Here is a 22059-nt window from a genome sequence, read left to right on the forward strand (position 1 = left end):
CCAGAGTTGCTTAACTATGATTAAGATTCATAACACTTTTGCGCAATTTGTAGTTAAAGAATGCTGCAGAAGACTTGCGACACCGTAACCGTCTGTTTACATGTACCTTCGATCGGGTGCTACGTGAATTATTCAACACTCGATTACTGCCCACCCATAATGTCTAATATGAGATGTGATGATGCACAAAGCAGTTGGTCACCAGACGAACGTTTTCATTTAGAACGCAGTCCTTTCTGCCCTTCGCAATGCCATTTATACGTGATGGCTGCCATTTTTTCACGCCACTGTACGAGTCCGACGATGGTGAAGCGCAGTCGTTCGCTAAGTACCACCCCTGACCCCGCAGCTCTCGTAATCTATAGCGCCATCTTTCGCCAAGCGCGAAGTTTTAATCACTTTAAGGACGGACACTTTGAAGGAACACGGTGCGCGAGGGAAAAAGGGGACCGTGAATCCTGACAGCCTGTTGTGTAGCGGACCCATGCTGGGCCTTCCGCTATAGACCGCAAGAAAGGACGCGCGCACGCGTACGCCAAAGCGCAGTTGTAGGGACCCGGCGCACTTAGTGCGACAAGCGCAGTTAGGAGCGCACTAAGCGGCGCTAGCGCGACAATGTACCCGAGGGAAAAGTGCAAGACGGCTGCGGCGTGCGCACGGTCAACAGCGACTCGCCAAGCCGGCACTCCCCGATATTGCGCGGCGTTCCCAGTTGTGGAATGGGCTCATCGTCCCCTCCCTGTCCCTGCTGTGCTCCCCCACCAGGCGGCATAACACCGGGGGTCGCCGTCGCTTGGGCGACGCCCCTCTCTTTCTCTGTCGGCATGCTCGCGCGTCTGAAAATTAACGGATCGCGACCGCCCGGCGCTTAGCGACGCTTTTGGCGGACGCGGCGGCTTCGAGGAGCCCCGTGCCAGCTCGAGCTAATTGTCGAGAGGGGGGAGGGGGGTGCTCGAATCGGCAGATGTGCGGAAATGCATTACATCGAGCCGTCGCCGACGTGGCTGCGCCTTCCGCGGAGTGGGCGCTCTCGCTGCTGTGACGGCATCCGCAGCCGCTTTGCACCCACCGCGCGCCCCCCCTCTGGGCACGAATGGAGTAATGCTCGAGCACCGATGGTCGCCGAGCTTCTGGACGACAAGAGGGGGTGGGAAGTGGTGCATACTCCGCTGGGCAAGTTATGCGTACTACGTTCAGTCGCACTAAGCAGCGCGCGTTACAGCGCGGTGCAAACCTTCGTGCACTCGCCGGTTCGTTGGGGGTATGGTGCAGCGCACGGACCAGCGTTTTCTGTATACCGCCAGCGCTCTGTGATCCGGTACGGGCGCAATTTACTCCTCGCAGTCTAGCTTCGTTCGTGTGCATTTCATATATACCTGACGGCGCATAGAGTTGAGACACACTCGGACGAGAAGCGCGCGCCTTCCAACTCCCTATACGGCCCCCTCTATTCCGCGTTTCTACGTGCGCGCTTCGAAAAGGCGGTTACAAAAGCACGTATCCCTCGAGTATCGACAGCGCGTGGTGGAATGCGTGGGCATGCGCAAGCAACGGACGCACTGGTCGCTTTGAACGTCTCAAGGACTGGCGTGCGTTTAATCCTTTCAGCAAATCTGCAAGTGTTTCTGTGTGCTACAGGGTGATTCTGCTTAATGTAAGCAGAAGCACTCTCCCTCATGTAATGTCTCAAGAAGAGACCTTTGAGGAAATAAATAAAGAAAAATGGGCGGTGGGAGAACTGTTACTAAATGGAACACGTCTTTGAAACATTACTTGTCGTATCCCTTCCCTCCCTCCTTTTTTGTGTGTATGCGATTTTCCTTTAGACGTGCCGGACGGAGAAAACCTCTTAATTATTTGAGCAGAACTACACAATTATAGCAGACTTAACTAACCCGCCTCCGACTAGAGGCTTGACACCTGTATTAGGCCGCGCATCTGAAGTAAGATGCCGTGCGCGTCACAGTGCGCGCGTATTGCTTCTCACCGAGGAACGAAAACATTGCGAATCTTCACGGATGTTGTCGATAGTTGAGGCCACAGGTACTATACCGCTGCAAGCCTTGAAGCTATGCACGTGAATGTGACGTGCAAACGCGGGGGAAGAGAAAGTTACGAAATTATCGAGACCCATGAATATCTCGGCGAAATTTCTAAGTGAAACTTCATGGCAACGAGAAATTAATCAGGTTTTACGAATTGGCGTTTACGTGCACTACTGTATATGAATGATAACGCCGCACAATGTAGCGCAACAACAGACAATGCAGCAGGCAAATCATTCACACATCTGCGATGCTTTAACACACAGCCCGTATTCTCGCAATAAACAATCTATACTCAGCGGCCGTTGCTCGTTACGTTGAAAGGGTCACAATTGATTTGGTTCAGTTACCGTGACTGCGCTTCGATATAATTGTCTGCTCGTGTATCTTGGCCGAAATTGAGATGTTAAACAATTGCCCAACACCTAAGTACATGACTTATTGCGCAAATTACGAAAATGTAACGTTAGAACTTGACGATCGTATCACGCGGCGGTACACAGCCAGGTGTGACACCCTGTGCCTGCTAATGTCGCGTGCAGCCGTCATAAACGCTTGATCGTTCGGTCGTCATAAAAACGATAGAGTTTACTAAAGACTAAAGTTATATATAAAGGCTGCATGTATGGTACACATACACATCATGAGCCAAACAGCTCTACATGACTCACATCTTCGAGTAAAGATGCTATTTTACAACTTGCTCAATAGATGCAGATAGTACACGAAGTTAGATGCCGCGCGGCAGAAATACTTTCGTGCTACTCTGTCATATACCCACGCTTTAAACGTGTACCACCGTTGAGCGTCAACGCCACGCCGGGCACCTCTATTCGATATAAAACGAAATTTGTTTGTTTGTTTGTTTGTTTGTTTGTTTGTTTGTTTGTTTGTTTGTTTGTTTGTTTGTTTGTTTGTTTGTTTGTTTGTTTGTTCGGATACCATGGGATGGGCGCATGTGGCCTCATAAGGAAGTTCTCGCGAGTTGACAGCCGCGCGGAGGCAGCCGTTCTTCCCCTTCGAGAAATGGGATCCGCAATGTTGCCACTTCCCTGTTGCTCCAATTAAAATCGCGAGCACAGAGTCTCGCTCGCCGCTATCCTTTTCTCCTCGGTGCCCCCCCTCCCATCATTCGAAGGCGGCTAGACACCGCGGGAAGGGACGCGGGCGGCTCGGACCCCGAGGCGGCATTTGTCTGGCGGGGGGCTTCCTCAAAATAGACCCCCGCTGAGCGTGTCTAATTGGACGTCGGCTTCGCGCCCCAACGCGAACCACAGAAAGTCCCCGTGGCCGTGCACACTGAGCTTCTTTCTCGGAGGGGATATTTTGCGCCGGCGCGCGCTCCTGAATCACATCTGCCGCGCGAGAAGCGCCGCCTTTCCTTGAAAAAAGGGCCGCGCGGGCTGCAGAAGAAAGAAAATGAGACCTTTCTTGTGCGCCGCCTCTCTTGCGCCGCTACTCGCCACCGCGGCGGTTCCCAACGCGCTCTTTGTGAGACGCGCAATGCAGAAGCGGCAACAAGAAAGTTTTCTCGCACCAAGACTGGGGGAAACCCGCAGAAACTGGCGCAAGTTTGTTTGGGGAAGCGAGACGCCGCGAAGCGCGAATCCGTGGGAAAGAAGCCGGGAGCTTGAACGGGCGACCCACGTTCCGGCAGCACGCAGCCATCGTGCGCTTAGATTCGCGACCGCAAATGAGTTAAAGCCAATAATATTAACATCGCAGGGGATCGCGACAAGCAATGTGCCTGTGGCGGCCAACGGCAACCTCGGCGGCATTGCAAGTGGGCTGCCGAACACACGACTCGCTACACTGCCGCCCTTCATGTGCCACTTAAATATATTAACACTCTGGCGGCCCACAGTGAAAAGCAGGTGGGCCAGTGTAGAATTTCGCCACTAATTTTGCTACAGTGTATCCGCACGGGAATCTTCCTCTTGCCGCCTGCCACGTTAGGTACAGGCAAAAAATAATTCACTGCATGGCGAGTTCCGACGGATTATTTTCCTCGCCGTTCGGTTATGCAATGACACGGGCGACATGACCGTCGGCATGGTCGGCCGCGACACGAAAGTGGTGCGAGCGCCGTACGGGGCTGGCCGGCGGCCGTTGCCCGTCGGGCGGCAGGCCGGTGCGAGCGATGCGGACGTCGTTTTCTCGAGCACGGTGCTCCTTTGTTGGCGCCTGTCGCCGTCTCCTTTTCGTCGCAGTCGGCGGCGCGGGGCGATACGGGCCGTGCTGATCACGAACATCCGGAGGGACGCTTCCGCCGCCTGCGTCTCTCCAGCTCGTGGCGGCGGCTCCTCCCAGGCCGTCAAAGAGGGGGCGGGGGCGCGCGTCTCCGCAAAAGGCGCGCCGTGCGGCAACACTCGCATGTCTGTTTGGACGCGCACACGCTTACTCACATCCTGACGTCTCATTGAGCTCGAGAATCGCACTGGGCTTGGCGAGTACGGCCTGCCCGAACCAAACCTACTCCCTTCTTTATGTTTGCCGGTTCTTTTCGATCGGAGCAGACACGCCGTGGGGGGGTGAACGTCCCGCACACTATGCAGATGAAGAAGCTGGGCCGCCCCTTGCCCCCTCCCTGTAAAGGACGCCGATCCAGCGCCGGGACCAGACAGCCACGCACTCTGCGTCATTAAAACGCTCTCTTCACCAGAGAGCCTGGTGGCACAGTCGGCTGATCAAAATCGCGGTTTCCGGTCCGAGGCGCGGTTCGCATGTGTTATTTAACTTTCTCTTCGAGTCTTCGCGCTGAACCGAATGATTTGTGGCTGGCAGCCGGGGAAGTCCAAGTCGTTACGAGCGCGAAGCTCGCAGTATTGACGCCCCGATGGGTACGGTAATAGGGCAAGTGCGCCATTTATGGGATACTAAAGACAACTCGCGTGATTTTTGAAATGTATATATACATCGAAGCCCTTGGTGACCTTGTGAGATGTGGAGTCCTAGCGAATACGCAGTCGTGAGGTAACAGGTATGTGCCATATAGGGGCGCTTGGACTCGGCAAAAAGGCATGTGCGCGCTATGTATAAATAGCGTGTGGTAGGAGTTTCCAACCACGCCAAGTTCGTCATGGTCATTACAGATGAAGTTCAAGGAACACATAAATACTCGAACAACATGTCAGATGATTTCTTTGCAGTCACCAACCGAGCTTTTTCCGTACTGATTACTTTTTCTACAAGCTAACCATATATCTGACGGCAGGTGCAGACATGCTTACATGCATTACCCATCTTTAATGATAGCCAACATCGGACTTTAAGGATTCGGTCGAAGAGAAAAAACAAAACAAAAAGAACTGTACGGCCTGGTCATTTTAAAAGTGACGGTGCTTTCCTCTCACGAAACCGTACTCATGCAAGGCGTAAGCGCGTAGCTGGTTAAGAGTAATTTTTCGCTCCAATCACAAATAAAAGAGATACAAGTCCTCCTAAGATTGCGTTTACATCTGTAAACCTACCCACCATTTATATCTGTAGAAGGTAGCCTATAAATTCAATAAATCATCTGAAGTAAATCATCATCTTGTTACTCCGCACGTTGCTATCACGAGTACCGTGTGTTCAAACGCTGACCAGAGAAGAAATATAAGTAAATTCTTGTGAATATGGGCCTTGTCACCGAATTCCCAGAGCATTTCATTCCTACATAAGGTCTGTTGGTGTTCGGCAGGCTGACATCACTAACAGTACTATATATGTTTGCAATTCGAACGGTACAGCGCTCGTCCATACAACTCCCGCATACGAACCATATTGTTGTCAGTAGGGGCTCCAGTTCGGACACACTAAACTGCATTATCTCTAGTCTGTTCAGATTTGCATTTTGTCATTCGTCCAAAAAAATCACCGTACCTCGGAACCACCAGGACAAACCAATCGGCGTAGCGGGTTGTTTTGGCGGTTCTCAAATTTCTCGAATAACTTTGTATTTGGATCAATAGAAACGCAGGACGATCACTACATTGGTCTGACCTGAGAGCCAAGCGTGCCTCGGATTAAGAGGTTGAAGTTACCTGCTTTTGTGCCTCAGCGACTGCTATGCTAAAGGCGAGGTGTCAAGAGCTCGATTCCTTACCGCAGCAGCTTCCTCCCACATGGAAGACAGAATGCAAAAATGCCCGTATACTTGCGTATAGCTGAACATTAAAGAACTTCACGTGATAATTAAGCAATCCAACGCCCTCATTATGGCATCTCAAATCGCTCTTGCGTAGTTTTTGGATGTTTAACAGAACTGATTTTTATACTTACTATTGCTACAGCATCAGTAAAAAACAAGCTGACGCGTCCTTTCGAAAAAAGCGCGCTGGCACGCAGCTCTTATATATGCCGTACCTCTCTCATAAATTCGTAACGTCGTAACGTCCCCAGGTCATGAGACTATAAGCAAGAATATATATGCAGGCCAAGCGGAAGCTATACAATCATAAATCAGTGTTAGGTTGCGGCCGAAAATAAAACACCTCGAGTACGCCTTGGCCCACAAGCACCGGTTGAAATGCCGTTCTCCTCTCGCTTCGCAGAAATCACAGCGTGCGGGCGGGCTCTCATAGAACAGCAACTTATGTTGCTGTATATCGGTGCCAACAAACGCATCCACGTACTGTACGTATACGCACACACAGGTGCACTTAAACGGATACACCTGCAGAGGATTGTTTAATTTCGAATCCCCCCAGCGCGTGAGGTCGCTCTATATTTAAGTCCACTATACTGGCTGCGGCGATATCGTGCGTATGCTATTCATCATTGTCGCGCTGACGCGGCTTTCTTCATTTTGCAAGCCACTGGTGCGGGTTGCTTCTCGGTAGAGCGTGGGCAGCCGGCCACCAGCGCTCTTTTCTCACGGGAAGGAGCCGCAGCCGTGGGCCCGATGTCCAAAAAGGCTCAGCCCATGTGTCCTGGTGGCATCCCCCCAACCCTCAGTGATCCTATCGTCGAGTCTTCCGAGAAGCTAGGCGTCGCACCGTCTTGTATGGCGGCAGAAACGGCGCAAACATCAGCCAACTGCCGCTCCGCAGCCGCTGCTGATGATCGCTTCTCGATGCTAACGGACGATAACAAAATGACGCACTGACAGAGCGAGAGGGAGGGCGCTCGTCGGGCAACCTCGTGAGCGACGGCTGAGACGGCGAAGAGGAGGAGGGCTGCTTATACAATTAGCTGCGATCAAGTTTCCAGAGCCTGCTGGAGTTGCACGCATATTGTTGTAATCTCCGCTGTGACTAAGACGCGCGGCCTGCGGGGCTTCTTGCACGGCGTCGCACGCGAAAAGGCGGCTGTCACAGGATGAAATTTTAAACCCCCTCCATGCACGACTGCGAGACAGTTGATGTCGGGGACATTTCGCCGCTAGACCGGTCGTGTAGATAACGACCTTGGCTGCGCTCAACCGAGCTTCCCAGCGCTTTATAGAAACAATTTGTCAATTTTAGCAGTGGACTGCTTGAAGATATGCCCTGTCTGTATTCATGCGGAACCGAAATAGCTCGTGTATCCGCTAAATACGCGCTCGATTCTAATAAGTGCAAAATTTATTTTCTCGTGTACCGCAAGAAATGATCCTTTCTTGCTGTAAGCAAGAAGAGAATGAAAGACAGAGCGTATGGTTCATCTAAGTGTACCTGCTCGTTCACTTCACCAGAAGTAGCGCGCCAATGAGCAGTACGTGACGTTCACATCAAAGGCTCTGGTCGCTTTATCATTACAAAACATTGGCAGTGATTCCAGACCCTTAGGTACAACTTACTGATACGTCGTAATCTTAACTAACGAAAATAGTTTGCGCATGATGTTCGACAAGGTCATTTACAATGAAATTTGCGCTCTTGACAAACTTAGCTAAGGAATTGTCTTATCCTCTTCGACCTATCGAGGGCCTGAGTATGGAACCACAATTGCAAAGATGGAGTAACTCAAGGGAAATGTAGCGAGAGCACGTCGTAATTACGTGTACACGCTTTACCGATGGAAGAGGATTAAGGGTTTGGCATAAGGGGAAGTAAATAACCACGTGCGGGCAAACACGCACGCCAGGCCGTGCCTCCGATAACGTGGCCTGGAAAAAAGTTTGCGTGCATGAACCGTTTGCGGACACGTGCAAATGGCGAGGAAATTCGCGAGTGAGCGAGCACGCGAGAGAACCGCGTGGAGAAACCTGCGCTGCCCAGCGCACTCGCATGTTTCTGCCACGCGTCTCCCATGGACACGCGTGGAAACCCTCGGCGCTCCGTCCGGGCTTACCCCAGTCGAAGGCCCTGCTCGGCCGGGCCGGTAGCAGCAGGGCGCCGACGCAGAGGGAGAGCAGCCGCAGCAGCGGCCACCGTGCTCGTCGCGGCGACGACGCCATCGCTGTCCCGAACGCACGCGTCAGCCTCGTCGCGGTCGCCTCACGTCATCGGTGGCCGCATGACAAGCAGCGACACTCCATCGCGTGGGGCCTCCTGAAAAAAGAAGAAAGGTTGAGAACAGGTTTCAGCGCGCGATTCTTGGCCAATCCCCCAGTGAGGGTATGAGCCATAGTATGAGGCCATCATCATCATCATCATCACCATCATCATCATCATCATGTTTAAGTACTTGCTCCAGGCGCAGAAATGTGCGACCCAGTTTGCTCAGTTCATTAAGAAAGGAAAAGAAACATTCAGAAAGGAGAATTCTCATGGACAATGGCAATTACACTAACGGAAAGGCTTCCCCACGTACGAGACGCGATCAATTAAAACGTCGTTCGTGTGTCGACGTTAACGAGGGTGAAAAGGTGCATCAGGCAATGCAGTAGTTTTAAAGGGGCATTAAAGAAACGTATGTACTCAAGCTAGGTTGTCTCATAACTAAGTTTATGGGATGCCACATCGCTGGTATTTACACGCAGTGGAGACAGCGAGAGGGAGGTCTTGATTCTAATGAGGAACTGGAAATGTTAGCCTGGCTGAGGGACTGGCATGTTATAGCGTAAAATTTACAAAGGGAGCTTAACTCTTCGTTTTCTCCGCTAATAATCCAAGTATTTACGCGGAACAAGTGGTGAGATGGTTACAAATAACTAAGATTTCCGTCCTCCAGTCATGCTTTGTTTCCATCGGTAGTGTTCTTTCAGTGAATATAATATACACTTCAAAAAAAATAATAACACTTGAGAGTTTTTTGCAGGAAGTGTGCAAAGACATTCAGGCGTGTGTTGTGCTGCTTGAATTGAAAGCGTTCTTGAAAATAACTCTGATTTCTTCTCGAATAATTCGACTATCGCAACTACGATGTCCAGATCGCATTGCAATTGTTGCCACTTCCAGTCGTTCATTACAAGTTGAGATGTATGAAAGTCACATGGGGACAAATCCAACATGCAAAGGAGAATGACGCGGAGCATCCTAAATTAGGTTGGTGCATCTTGAAAAACTGTTGCTACATGCAGAGAAGCGTAGTCATGCGATGGAGTCTCAGGATAATAAATTACGATAAGTAAGCCGGCTCTATTTCCCGGCATTGTGCAACTTGCAGTTATCTGCATCGATATTCTTGTCAGCACGCTCCCGTTGTTCCGACATGAAGTACCGCTCGCCTATAGACCTCATTGAACAGATTCTCAACATCCCCCCCCCCCCCCCCATTCCAACCATGCTTTCTGTGCTGTCAACACAAAAATAGTCGAGCAGCCGATATAATGAGTGACTGCTCATTCGCACTTCAATCTGGGCGAATTAGGAACAGGTGCAGCGTCGCTTGGCTCTTCGAGCGATCGTGAACGCAATGCTGCTAAGGGGTTCATTTGTCACGCCTCACAGAAGAGGTTTCCTGACTGTTGTTGTTGTTGTAGTCAATAGTGAATATAGAACAACATGTCACCGTATGGTGGCAGCTACTCCTACCTCCATAGCAACGAATGTGACAGTAAACGCAGTAACAAATTAAAGACAGTTTAAACCAGAAATCCCTGGTTACAATTGCCCAGTTTACTTCAGCGAGTAAGAATTTATATATATATATATATATATATATATATATATATACGCGGCCTTCCCCGTCAAAAATACAAAAAGGAAAAAAAGGAAGAAATAAATTAATGCGTGGCAGCCTGGATAGCGAGAAAACAGTTTGTTGATGATTCGAAGAGGCAATTACAAGAGAAAAGAAACAGAATGCCTAGAGTTTCCTTTTTTATATATTTTATTTATTATCTTTTCTTTTTTTTTTCTGAGCCCACTTGTTTGCGTTGACGGTAGCCCAGTGGCTGTAGCGTTGCTCTGCTCAGCTCTAGGTCGCCGCGGGTTTAATCCTGGCCGCGGCGAGCGCATACCGATTGGGGTGGAATGAAAGAAAAATGCGTCCGTGTAACGCGCATTGGTAGCGCGTTAAAGCACTCCAGGCGGTCAGAATTACTCCGGAGCTCCCCACTGCGGCGTGCGTCATAATCAGATCGGGGGGTTTGGCAAGTAAAGCCCTTAAATTTTAGAATTTTTTTCCTTTCTTTATTTCCGCTTCCCGACGAGAATTTTTCGATAACGAAAGGCCGCCCTTTTATTGCTCGAGAAGCAAAACAAAAGCTCAAAACATGGGGATGTTTAAAAAAACAAAAAGAAGCGAAATACCCATGCACAATAGAAGGAGAGAGAGAGAGAGAGAGAGAGAGAGAGAAGGGGGGGGGCAACGGAAGGACAGGGAGGTTAACCAGAGATTACCTCCGGTCGGCTACCCTGTACTGGGGGAGGGGCAAGGGGATGCGATAGATGAGAGAGAGAAGGATTTAAAAAAAGAAAAAAATTACACACACACGCACGTACACACAAACTGTTTCTGTGGGCACTGTCATATACAAAGGCGATAAAACACGCCCGGGTCAACCAAAACACAATGATTAAATTGCAGGATTATGCAACTCTAAGCGGCGTTTTCATGTGAAAGTATACAGCGCCGAGAAAAAAATTGCGACTTCAGGCGAAAATTTATCCAGCAGCCAAAGATGGGCGTTGTGGAGCACTCTTTCCTCTGTTGCAGGACACATATAGGCGATGGCTGCGATCACAAGGTGCACGGTGTTCTCAGTCTGAATATCAACGACAGGCTCGACACGCAGGCGAAGATCATCGCTCCGCATGCTGATACATAGTAAAGAAACCCGCGTCCCGCTTGAGCCGCTCGTCCTGTGCGTCGACATTCTTTTTTTTTTTTCGCGTGTAACAAGCGTTATCGTTTTCGATTAGCATGTTAAGATAACTCCCGCAGGGCGGGTCGGATTTCGCACAATTTACGAGCTAATCACCGAACCGCGAGCGGTCCGCACTCGTGACAAGATCACCGCGCATCGATCCGACCTGGTCGTCGTGGGTGATCTCCGCGTACCCCTTTTCTTTTTTCTCCAGTGGGCAAGCAACTTTCATAGACCGCTGGTGGAGCTATAATGCGGCGCCTTCTTGTCTTCTTTACTTCTAACTCGAGTCCCAGCGCTCGTTTTCTTTCTCTTTCTCTCTCTCCTCATAATCTCTTTCTCTCCACTGTGCCACGCTCCGCGTTCTCTGCCGGGGGAAAGCAGCGTTCACTCGTCGCACCCCTGTCTTATCCGCGGATAACACGAGGCGGGGCGCCGGCGGTCGTTTATTATGCGGCTTGAGAAATGCGGGCCCGACTGGAATCCGACGTGTGGGTCCCGGCTAGGCGCTCACTCGCAGGGTGCTGCATCCACGACGTAGCGGAAAGCGAGCGAGAGATATAGAAGGGGGGGGGGGGGCTCCGCAGGGAGAGAAGGGGAGGGCACTTCGACATCGGCAAACTGAGTCGCGCCACCGGAGCCGGCGGCGACTTAGGCCCCGTCGCAGGACAGCCGCCGAAGGCGACTGCGACGGGACGTCCTGCGCGCTGTGGTCCCGGCGATCCCCCTAAATATAGAACTCGAAAAGAAGGGCTCGCGCATCGCGCTGTACATTCGCCCGGCACTGTCGCCATGAGCGTCGCCGCCGCCGCCGCTGCTGCTGTGTGGGTGCGACGGACCTTCGGGAGTCCCTCTGAAGTTTCACTTCTTTCTCTAGCCGTTTCGCCTCTATTCTACTTCTTCTCATTTTCTTTTTCTCTTCTTTTCCGTGGCTCGCCTATAAACATTGGCTCGCCCTCGGCGTCTCCTTCGGCGCACCCATATATCCACGGCGACGTGCACGGATATCTCGAGTGTCAATACCCGGCGGCGCGCTTATGAAAATATCCGAGCGCCAGCCGTCTCTGAGCAGAGATCGCGAGCTCCGACGGGGCTGCTGTGAATGACTTCCTCACCCCGCGCCGCAGAGTGATAGACACGCAGGCCGTGCAGGACGAATACGGAGCGAGGGGTTCAGGCGCTCTCCGCTGCCGTCCATATCGCGGTCTGGTGCGGTGCTTTTCTGACGGTACGCCGTACATACCTGGAGAGTAACAGAGGAAGATGGCAGTATTGTGCAGGCTCGTTTTTTTCCCTACTCGTTCTTATTTTCGTCTTCTTCTCTTTTTTTCTTTTTTTGTGCCTGCGCACCGTCTATGAGAACTCGCACATGCTGCCACTTCACTTTATTGTTGTCAATCGCGCATACGGCCATTCACCTCCGCGAAACGAGTGCATGCAACGCTTCACTGTAGCGCGCGCTCATTCAGTGCGAGGAAAAAGTCCTTGCTTTCGGCTGTCTGGGCGACTCATTATTTGTAAGCGAAGATACTACCAGTACAACAAAATAATAATAATAGTGGAAAAGATTTTTTTAATCATTTTTCAAAAGGCCCAAGAGCGTAATATTCCTCATCAATAACTAAATTTATAATCTATTGATGTACATCAATGACTACATTTTACTATTGCATATTACCTGGTTCTTGCATTGCTTTTGTTTGTTTTCTTGTTCTTGTTAAAAATAATTGTCTAGTCCCCCCCCCCCCCCATATATAATACTCCTACATTGAGCCTGTGAGATTTTTGTAAATAAAATACATAAAACTGTTACTTCGAAAAGAAAAAGAAAAAAAAAACTACTGCGCTCGAGCAATAACAACACTGGTCAAACATTTTGTTCGCTCCTGCAGATGCATTCGAGATCACTGTCCGCCGGTATTCAATGATGTTCAACGGTATTAAAATCTGAGACTTCGTTGCGTCTCAAATGACCTGCGTGGACGTCGAGCCCGTGAAAGCGCTCCAGCATTCAGGAGATTTTGAACGGACATTTGCCCTATATTCCTGTGAATGTTTCCTTCTGTGGTGGGTGCCTATTTGTGCAGTTCATCACGTCGACGAAAATTCACCAACTGTAGCCCGCTAAGACGTCCAAGCGAAGCTCATACTTTGGCAACCTTGACGCGCGGCTACGCAGCGGGCGCGTTATATGCAGTCACAGGATAGTACGACACAACTTCAGACATAATGTAACGAAAATATATCGCACGCAGGAAGCAAAATCAGAGCAGTGACAGCTGCTCTGGGCAAAAATTCCTCCCCTGAAATCCCCTCGTGTAACACTTTTTTTTTTCTTTCTTCAAACCCTGTCCCGCCTGACGTAGGACAATATAATGGCATTCCTGAACTGAAAATTTCGCCGTACCATAATACTCTTCCGTATGCGAATGTTGGAGATGAATGTAACAAATTGTTCAACGTAATTTATTCACAGCGCCACGAGCAAACGCATCACATCAGTTTCAAAAACACAGCGCGTATGCAAAGCTATAATAATCTACTTCCGAACACAACCACATTCGCACTAATTGCAAGGCTTAACAGTTACACAAATGGTCATCTATTGATTCTAAGCATCATGAGCTCGAGAGCCTTGCCGAGCTGACTTCATATATTAAGGTGTGACTGTTCGCGTCGGAGGTTATCGGCGCCGTTCAAGGCAGACCATACAGGGATTTAACGCTTCAATTTTAAACGATAAAAAGAAGAAGAAGAAAACATGGGCTCACTGAAGTCATTCTAGCACAAATGTGCATGAGAACTGCATGTAGTGTAGCACAGACGTAGCGATCATAATTTTACAATATTCAAGTTTATCGCTAATGCCGCTATTAAGTTTTGATGCAGCGGTGTTTCAGTGGCGTTGCACTCCCAATTGTGAAATATATTACGAAGCATTTGTAAGCCTTCTTCAAGCAGTACCAGTTTCAAATAACACGTGGCTACTGATTCACGCTAATCATAGCTCACGGTTCGCTAATGCCACACTGTGTACGTAATCACCGCGGCGCCTTTCTATAAACGCCAAGTGATTCAAAACAAGAACACAACTATGGAAGTGTGCATGACGCAAGAGTGTCCCCTTACAGAAGGGAAATTATCAAGGCCGAAAAATGACTGTTAAATCACGCTGCACTGAAGCAGGTCAGGTGGGCGATCATATACATACACCGTGATATTCGTTTCATGCCACCTCAGCCCCGCCCATGCCATCCTTTTGTATTTGGATAGTTTGGCCATTACCACAAAACGGGTTGTGCGTCGACACTATAGTATGCGTTTCATCCGGCTTTCTTTATTAAAGTCCAGCAGGGTTCTCGGATGTGGGGCAAAGGAACCACGGATGATGGTCCGCGAGGGGTGGAGAGTTAGACACATCAGAATGAAACGTTGCAAAGAGAGTCCGTTAAGTAGCAACCATGCGCTGGCTCACTCGCTGCCTTCAGATCTTTTTATATGACCGATATTAAGAATCCACTGTTAAGCGTACCGGCTAACTTTGGAGTAAAAGAGCAGAACAGAACATCGTAAATGAAGTCAAGTTGCTTCACCTATAGTTGTGCGACGGAAAGATTCACCGACGTGTACGCACGTATGTAGGTGTTTTCAAGGGGCCTGCGAAAGCACGTTCCAGTACTGCGCTCTCGGACGATCGGGTCGCACTTAATGAGCACCTCATTCGCTTGCCCGTCGTACGCGCTTTAAAGAAAACTGCCCTGCAGCGTGGTGGAGTAGAAGCGCTGCACATACCGGAGCCCAAAAAGAAGAAAAGCAATGAACGGACGGGAGACGAGCGAGGCTATAGGGCAAGAAGTCGTCGAAGGTTAAAAATGTACGTAAAAGAAAAAAGGAAGGTCAACCTAGTCGCTTCTTGAGAAAAATAAAAGCCGAAATTGCGGAGGGTGGACCCATCTGTCGAAACTTGAAGCCACTAACTGGATCGGACAGCAGCGACCGACGTGAGGTCCCTGCTGAATGTCGCGCGCCGACAGGATCACTGACGGCGACGACGGGGGCTCGAGCGGCGGCGGCCACCGGGGAGGTCCGTACGTGAGGAGCGTCGTCGAGAAGAACGATTCGTCCCGAGCGGCTTCCGAAGCCGACCGGTCGGCCGACAATTAGACGGCGCTGGAGCAGCGCCGGACGCGACCGCAACAACCGCAAGGTTCGCGCCACCGCACAGCGTCCCGGTAGCCTCTCGTGTCTTTTATCTCTCATTGGTTCAAGTTTTCTTTTTATTTCTTTTGGCGCGAGAAAGCTGGGGTACGCGACGTTAAGAAGGGGGCAGTGCGCGTCCCGCGGCCGGCACCGGCCGTTTAGGACGCGGCGTGGTCGTGCTTCGCCCCGGGCAATGTGCAGATGGCTTCCGAGGTATCGGCGATGGAGGGGCGACGTTCGGGGGGAAGAACCTGGTGCCCGATTCGCTACGATGCTTCGCCTGGCTCGCACCCGATGTCACGTGTATACATATATATTTTATAAGCGGCGTGCAGGTTCTTTCTTTCATTTTCATTTGGTTATTTCTGCCTCAGCTACACACGCGGGCTAAGACGAGGGAGGAGGGAATGCAGTTGCGGATGCGCGCCACCGTGAGGTGATGTGGAAGAGCCTCGGCATGTCTTAAAACGAGACCCGTTTGTGCCGTGCCGCCCACCCAACGCGTGTCCCCGGAATATGCCAAATGCGCACCGCAAGGAACCGCGGCCCCGATCACAACTCACTCCGTACGTCCGCCATACACCGAAAAGAACGTTTTAGCAAGCGCCGCTTGGTAGAAATGATACGCGGAGCAGCACGTATCGGTTCAAACTATAAGTTATTCGTGATCTAAGAATAACGATATTGCAGACGATAACAATAAAAAAGAATGCAACCAGAACCACGACAGCCGGAAGACGACGACGACCTCGGAGCGCGGGTATAGCAGAAAGAAGCGGCAGCACCGCTTCTATACAGAACCACCACGACGCAAGGAAAGCCTCGCGAGTTAGCTTCTCTGGACTTTCAAAGTCGCCGGCGCTGCCGATACACGTTCGATCGTGATTCGGACTCGCTCGCTCGGCGTATATAGGAAGAAGATCAAAGAGGCGCGTGGGAGGACGGGTGGCGATGCTGCCGCCGGCTCCAGCACGCGCGGCATTGAGTTACCAGCTTCTGCAGGCTTCCCTCGACGACCCCCATCCGCCCCCACCACGCCCCTCCAAAAGAAAGGGGGCACACGAGGTTGGGGGGGGGGGGCGGTGAGGCAGAAAGAGAGAGAGACGGTTAGAAGCTGAAGCCAGCGAGCCCGCGTGTCTAGCCAGCGCGCATGGTGGGGAAGTTTTTAAGCCCCGGTGACATTTGATAGCTGCGCCGCACAGCACGGCCCCCCCCCCCCCCTGAAATATGGCATCGCTCGTCGTCGTCGGGAACCGAGTCGAGGGAGACGTGAAAGGCGAATAAAACACGCCGACATAAATCGGCCACGACCGTCGGGAGAGATACGAGGCCCGCGACTCCAGCGTGGTGCATACCTACTGCTCAAGCTCCAGACGTCATGTCGGCAGAAGGAGACAGCGGGAGAAGAAAAAAAAGAGGCAGAAAAATGTAAAAAAAAATGTAGAGCGAATGGAAGGAGCGGAGAGGAAGAAACGAGAGGGTGAATAGACACGAAAGAGAGAGCCATATACAAACGCTCATGATAAGCTGTCTGCCGGGGGAATACGATAGGCTTCAGAATGCCTGCAGGTGGCTGTCACAAAACTGAAGGATACTCATAAACAGGGCTGCTGCGGCGACAGGGATCGTGCATGTGGCGTCTGGAATGACTTTCGAAACGTCGTTAAGAAAATCTGTCGAAGGCTTCGGCACTCGGTGCAGTTGGCTTTGGCCCGAGGAAGCCAAACTGTTTCAACATAACTTATCTATAGTTTGCGAAGCACGCCATGACGCCAGAAAATAGTAGCGACGTCGGTCGCCAGCAGGTGGTTGCGAGCGAAGTGGAATCCGCCGGTGCAGCGTTCTGTTAATCGTGGTGGCGCCGTGACAGTGATTTTTCACGGCAACAAAGAAGAGCATGCTGCGTGAAGCTGTTGCAAGAAGAGCACAAATTCACGCGTACGTCAGACCAGCTAAATAGAGAGCTCCAACGAAAGCACCTGAACAAAGCGCAGCGTGTTGGTGCATTCCATTTGCACTTCCTGCACAGTATGCGTAATATCCTGCCACACACACTTCCGGCACGATGTATTAAGCTCAGTGCCTGACAAACAAAACTGCACCCGCAGATTACCGTATCAGCATTGCTAACAGCTGCGACGAAACTTTACGATATCTCTGCCGTTGTATTTCCCCATACACTCGTTTGCATAAAAGTGGCTGCCGTCGACCAGCAGTCAAACTATGTGCCTTTACACGAGGCAGACCTATAGTTAGCTCGAGTGATGCGGTACTTAGCTGCAGATCACGCTACTTCTGAACTTAATCCTGTCAGTCAATGGACCTGCAAGTTCTTTGTTTCCAAGTTTACCCATTCATTTTCAAGACGCAGCCAAGCGCTGGGTATAAGCCGACCAGATGCCGCGCCGCTCTCCCCGTTAAGTCAGTGCGCGCCGAACGACGCGCCTCATCAGCTACAGAGCGCGGAGCCCGTAGTTCGGCGCGAAGCATGCGCCGGACCAATCTGCCACGGCCATCTGTCGCTTGTCCGTGGGTCTCTCTCTCCTCTAAAGTGGGTTTGGTTTCGGATTGCCGCGCCGCGCGGCCCCTTCAGTTCGCGTCCGCTTCACGGCGCCTTCCTGCATGCCGAGGCAACCTTATGGAAATCGGGTCGGGAAGCGAGGAGTGATCTCATTCGTCTGCGGCTGCACGCGCACTTACCGCATTTGCCGCCCTTTAGTGGGCTAACGCGGAAAATCGAAACCGCGACGTTAATGCCGCTATACAGAGACATTGAACAGGAATCCCTTCCACCACTGGGTTCACCAGTGCGCCAACTGCGTGGTTTGATGGTCTGACTGCCGCTCACTGAACCAAGCGGAAAATATTGAACGCCCGCAGGTGCTTTCCTGAAATACAAAGCGCCTGCCTATGTTCAGCTCTGCCACAAAAGAAACATCAAAACCGTTATTCAATTCAGTTTGTTTAACATCATTACATGATGTCAGGAGAGCAATGTTCATTTTTAGGCGACAAGAGCCCTACTACCCTTCTCGAAGTCGACTGGACTGTACACGAACGCTTGTGACTGTCAGCTAACGTTCCTCTGCAAGTGTGGCAACACTGGCTGCCTCTTCCTTATCTTTCTTATCTCTACTTTCTTTCATCTATCTTCCCTGTTCCCAAAGTGTAAGGTAGCCAACTGGGCACATCCTTGGTTAACTTCCCTGCCCTTTCCTTGTTCTTCATCTTTTTCTCTCTAAGGAATGGATATTACGGCTATCAATACAATCCCCGCTCGCAACACGCCAGTTACATCAAATATATACGTGACTTGGCGTCATGAAGTCGTTGAAATTCTTGATATCTTTGGATAATAGATTATAGTTGATTGTTCGTGGTCATCTTAAGTTTTGGACCTGATCTGATGAAGCGCGATGCATGAACGGCACCGTAATATGAACATGTTTCCCTAATAAAAGCTTTCTGTAGCTTTCAATCGCTTCTTCAAGACGATGGCAAAAGCGAAGACGTTCAGCGCCATATACAGGTATAAAATAAGGCGGCTCGATCGTTACTTAACGCCTCGAATGTGCATTTTTTATTCTCACCAGAACATTCGACTGATTGATCTATTGATTGACTAACCACCCGTCCGACATTAGCCGTGGTATAATTCTATAAACATTACTAAGGCTACTGCAGTTGAAGAATTGCTACATGCCATACTGCTCCATGGAATAACACATGACCATGACAGTACTTATCTCGCCGTTTATTATTATTATTATTATTATTATTATTATTATTATTATTATTATTATTATTATCGATTCGGTAAATTTGCGTTTATTACAGAAGGCACTTGCTGCAATCTGAAGGCTAACCCTGCTCCAGAATCCTCAATGAATGGGTTCCTTCCCATTGTATTTCACTCAACGCAAAATTTATGCTTGGGCTTCTACGAAATTATAGGAAGTTTGAGACCGTATTCAACGCTTCCCTTTTCCTCATCCGCAACACACGCCTTAAGAATGCGAAGCAACTGACGTCTATCAACGTAGCACACTTGGCCCGAGCCAGTTGTAGCTCGGAAAACTCAGCACACGACCACGTCGAGCTTGTGGCGGCGGAAGGGTGCGCTCCACGGAAGGCCCATTTCCGTTTGCGCGAGAGGCCCAGCCCCTCGGCCTTACTTATGGTGCCTCGACCACGCGTTGCCAGTTGCACCGGTCGCCATGGTGACTGCCATTCGGACAGGCTCGATGAAAGTGGCAGGCTAAGTCGCGGGCAATGACGCTGGCCCCGCGCTTTTGTTTCAAACAGCACCGCCCGTTGGACTGAACCGTTACTGGGGCTTTCTGTATTGCACTCTCCTGACGCCGAGCATTAAGCGACAAGGATCAGGCATTTCAGAGAAGGCTGTTGGCAAAAACACGTCCGACGTACCCTTCCCAATTTATTAAAGGTCTCTAAGGCGCGCATTATAAATCCGGCTATTTATCTCGATACTGCTAATACACGAGTGCTGTTCCATGTCAGCTATATTTGTCATTAGTTGCTCGTTCGATTTGTTTAAGGACTTATGCTGAGCTGTCAGAAGGCATATAATGTTTACCTTTTCACTTCATCGTTAATGAAGTACTATGACACAAAACACTTTCAAGCAGCTAATCTTTTTTCTCTGCAGAGCAGATGAACCTCACGTGACCACTGAAAATTAGATGAATTGTCACCGAGGAAAACGATATGAGTGGTCTGCTGCTCGGCACAAAGTACGACTTCGGACCACAGCAGGCAAGTTCGTGCACATGAGCGGAACGAAAAAAAAAATTATAATAAACCACGATATTATCTTGATCTGATGTCGGGTGTCGGTTTCTGTGAATGTTGAAGAGTTCCGTAAGAACGAAAGCAGTCGGAAGCAGCCTGGGCAAAATGCAGCGTCTATACAGCACAAGTCCCGTGACTTCAAACCCCCCTTCATCAACCACGCTGTAGGTAACCCGACATTATCTTTGGAAAAGAGGCGTGGTATACTAGCGCGGTAACTATACGCGGACGCGTGTGTTGCGCCAAACGGCTAATACAACAAAAACTTCACAGCACCTAATAATATTGTCGCCGTAATAATATTACTGCACCAACGCCCGCGAAGCGAGAAGAACTTCAGCGTGGCGACGCCTTTTAAGAGGCAGCGCTCGTTTTACTACAGGCGGGTCCGCGCCCCATCGGAAAGAACGCTCTCTTGAGCCTTCCTCTCCGAAATGTCAGTGATTCTAGTCTCTCGGACAACAACAGCGGGCGGCGTTCATCGGTGAATGATTGAACGGCGCCGATACCAACGCGAACGAGAGAGTCCCATGCCGGAGCAACGCCGTCGAGAGCGCAAACACGCAGCTCGGCACGCATGCACGTGCCACCGAGGCTGGCGCTGCTTCCTTTGTCCGCCGCCTTTCATTGTCCGGATGGGCGGCTGAGCGAGAGAGAAGGCGCGTTTGGCACCTGCGATATCTCACCGGGGGATCGGACGCGCCCGCGGACCGAGGCGCTAATCTGCACGGTGCTCCGGTAATCCAATAGAGGCGCTGCTGCTCTGACGCGTCCGTGATTCGATGTGACGCTGATGCCGGGCCCGTTTTCGCCCACATCAGAGCTCCTCTGATTGCAAATCAATCACACAAGCTCCGGCCATGCCGCGTGCTTAACCTGGCGGCCGAACGCCTGATTGACTTTGTGCTCTGAGCGCGCTGCTCCTGTCCAGGTAAAGCCGAGAGCTTTTTATTCGCGCCGGGCCTCGGGCTAAGCGCGCGCTCGTCGTCATGCGGAGGCGCCGCGGTGGCTCACGTTCAACGGAGGCCCGGAGGCCGGCACGTATGTAGTCACTACTGACGCCGTGAGAGAGAGAGAGAGAGAGAGAGAGAGAGAGAGAGAGAGAGAGGCATGTTGGACTATGCACGCCGGTGTTCGAGATGTTCAGCGCAACCGAAGAATGTATGGGACAACAGCTGCGTAGATACTAGTGGGATCATCTCCTTCGAAATGGGGTACTGTCAAGTGACACCAAAACCGTTCTTTTTGTGTCGCTGTTGCACCTTCTCGGGCTGCAGTTTCTCTGCCCCGGTTGGTGGTAACGAACCAGGCAATATTTAACAACTTCTATAAAATAAGCTAAACTAGTATAATATGTAAAGCAGTAATACTATACCGGGGACCTATTACTGAAGTATGTGAGAGAAAAGATGTACAATACGTCACAGGAATGCACGACTAGCACTGCCCCTCGTGCCTATCTCACGCCAAAATTAGAGTAACGGAACTACAGCCGATGTCTACACGCAAGGGCCCGTGCAAGTGGCGGTTTCCAACGGTTAGCCCATGACTGTGCCGCTACAAGGCGCTGTTTGTGCACTAGAGCAGAGATCTGTCGTCCAGTCCTCTCCCCCCCCCCCCCCCGCTCCTCCCACCAATGACCCCCTTCTTCCAGACACCCGGAAGAAATTGAAGTTCGGCGAGCGCCAGAGAAGCTTTGTAGGCAAATTGAACGCGCAAATTTCATTGATGAATGCAGTTGCCTACATATATGACTTGGGGCGTTTAGACACTGTTCGCTATCTTGATACCTGTCTCAGTCATCTTACAAAGCCCAGGAGATCACAATAACAACAACAACAAAAC

General features: G+C 50.6%; 1 protein-coding gene across 3 annotated transcripts in view; it reads right to left on the reverse strand.

Moving 5' to 3' along the window:
* Positions 1-22059, reverse strand: part of Ddr (discoidin domain-containing receptor 2) — a 283107-nt gene that overhangs the window by 123614 nt on the left and 137434 nt on the right. For all 3 annotated transcript variants that reach the window (XM_065434481.2, XM_070522397.1, XM_065434482.1), the window contains exon 2: positions 8301-8500. In XM_065434481.2, coding sequence (XP_065290553.1) covers positions 8301-8406 — 106 coding nt within the window. In that variant the 5' untranslated portion in view covers positions 8407-8500. The remainder of the gene's footprint in view (positions 1-8300; positions 8501-22059) is intronic.

Source organism: Dermacentor albipictus, chromosome 1, assembly GCF_038994185.2.
Source record: "Dermacentor albipictus isolate Rhodes 1998 colony chromosome 1, USDA_Dalb.pri_finalv2, whole genome shotgun sequence".
NCBI lineage: Eukaryota > Metazoa > Arthropoda > Arachnida > Ixodida > Ixodidae > Dermacentor > Dermacentor albipictus.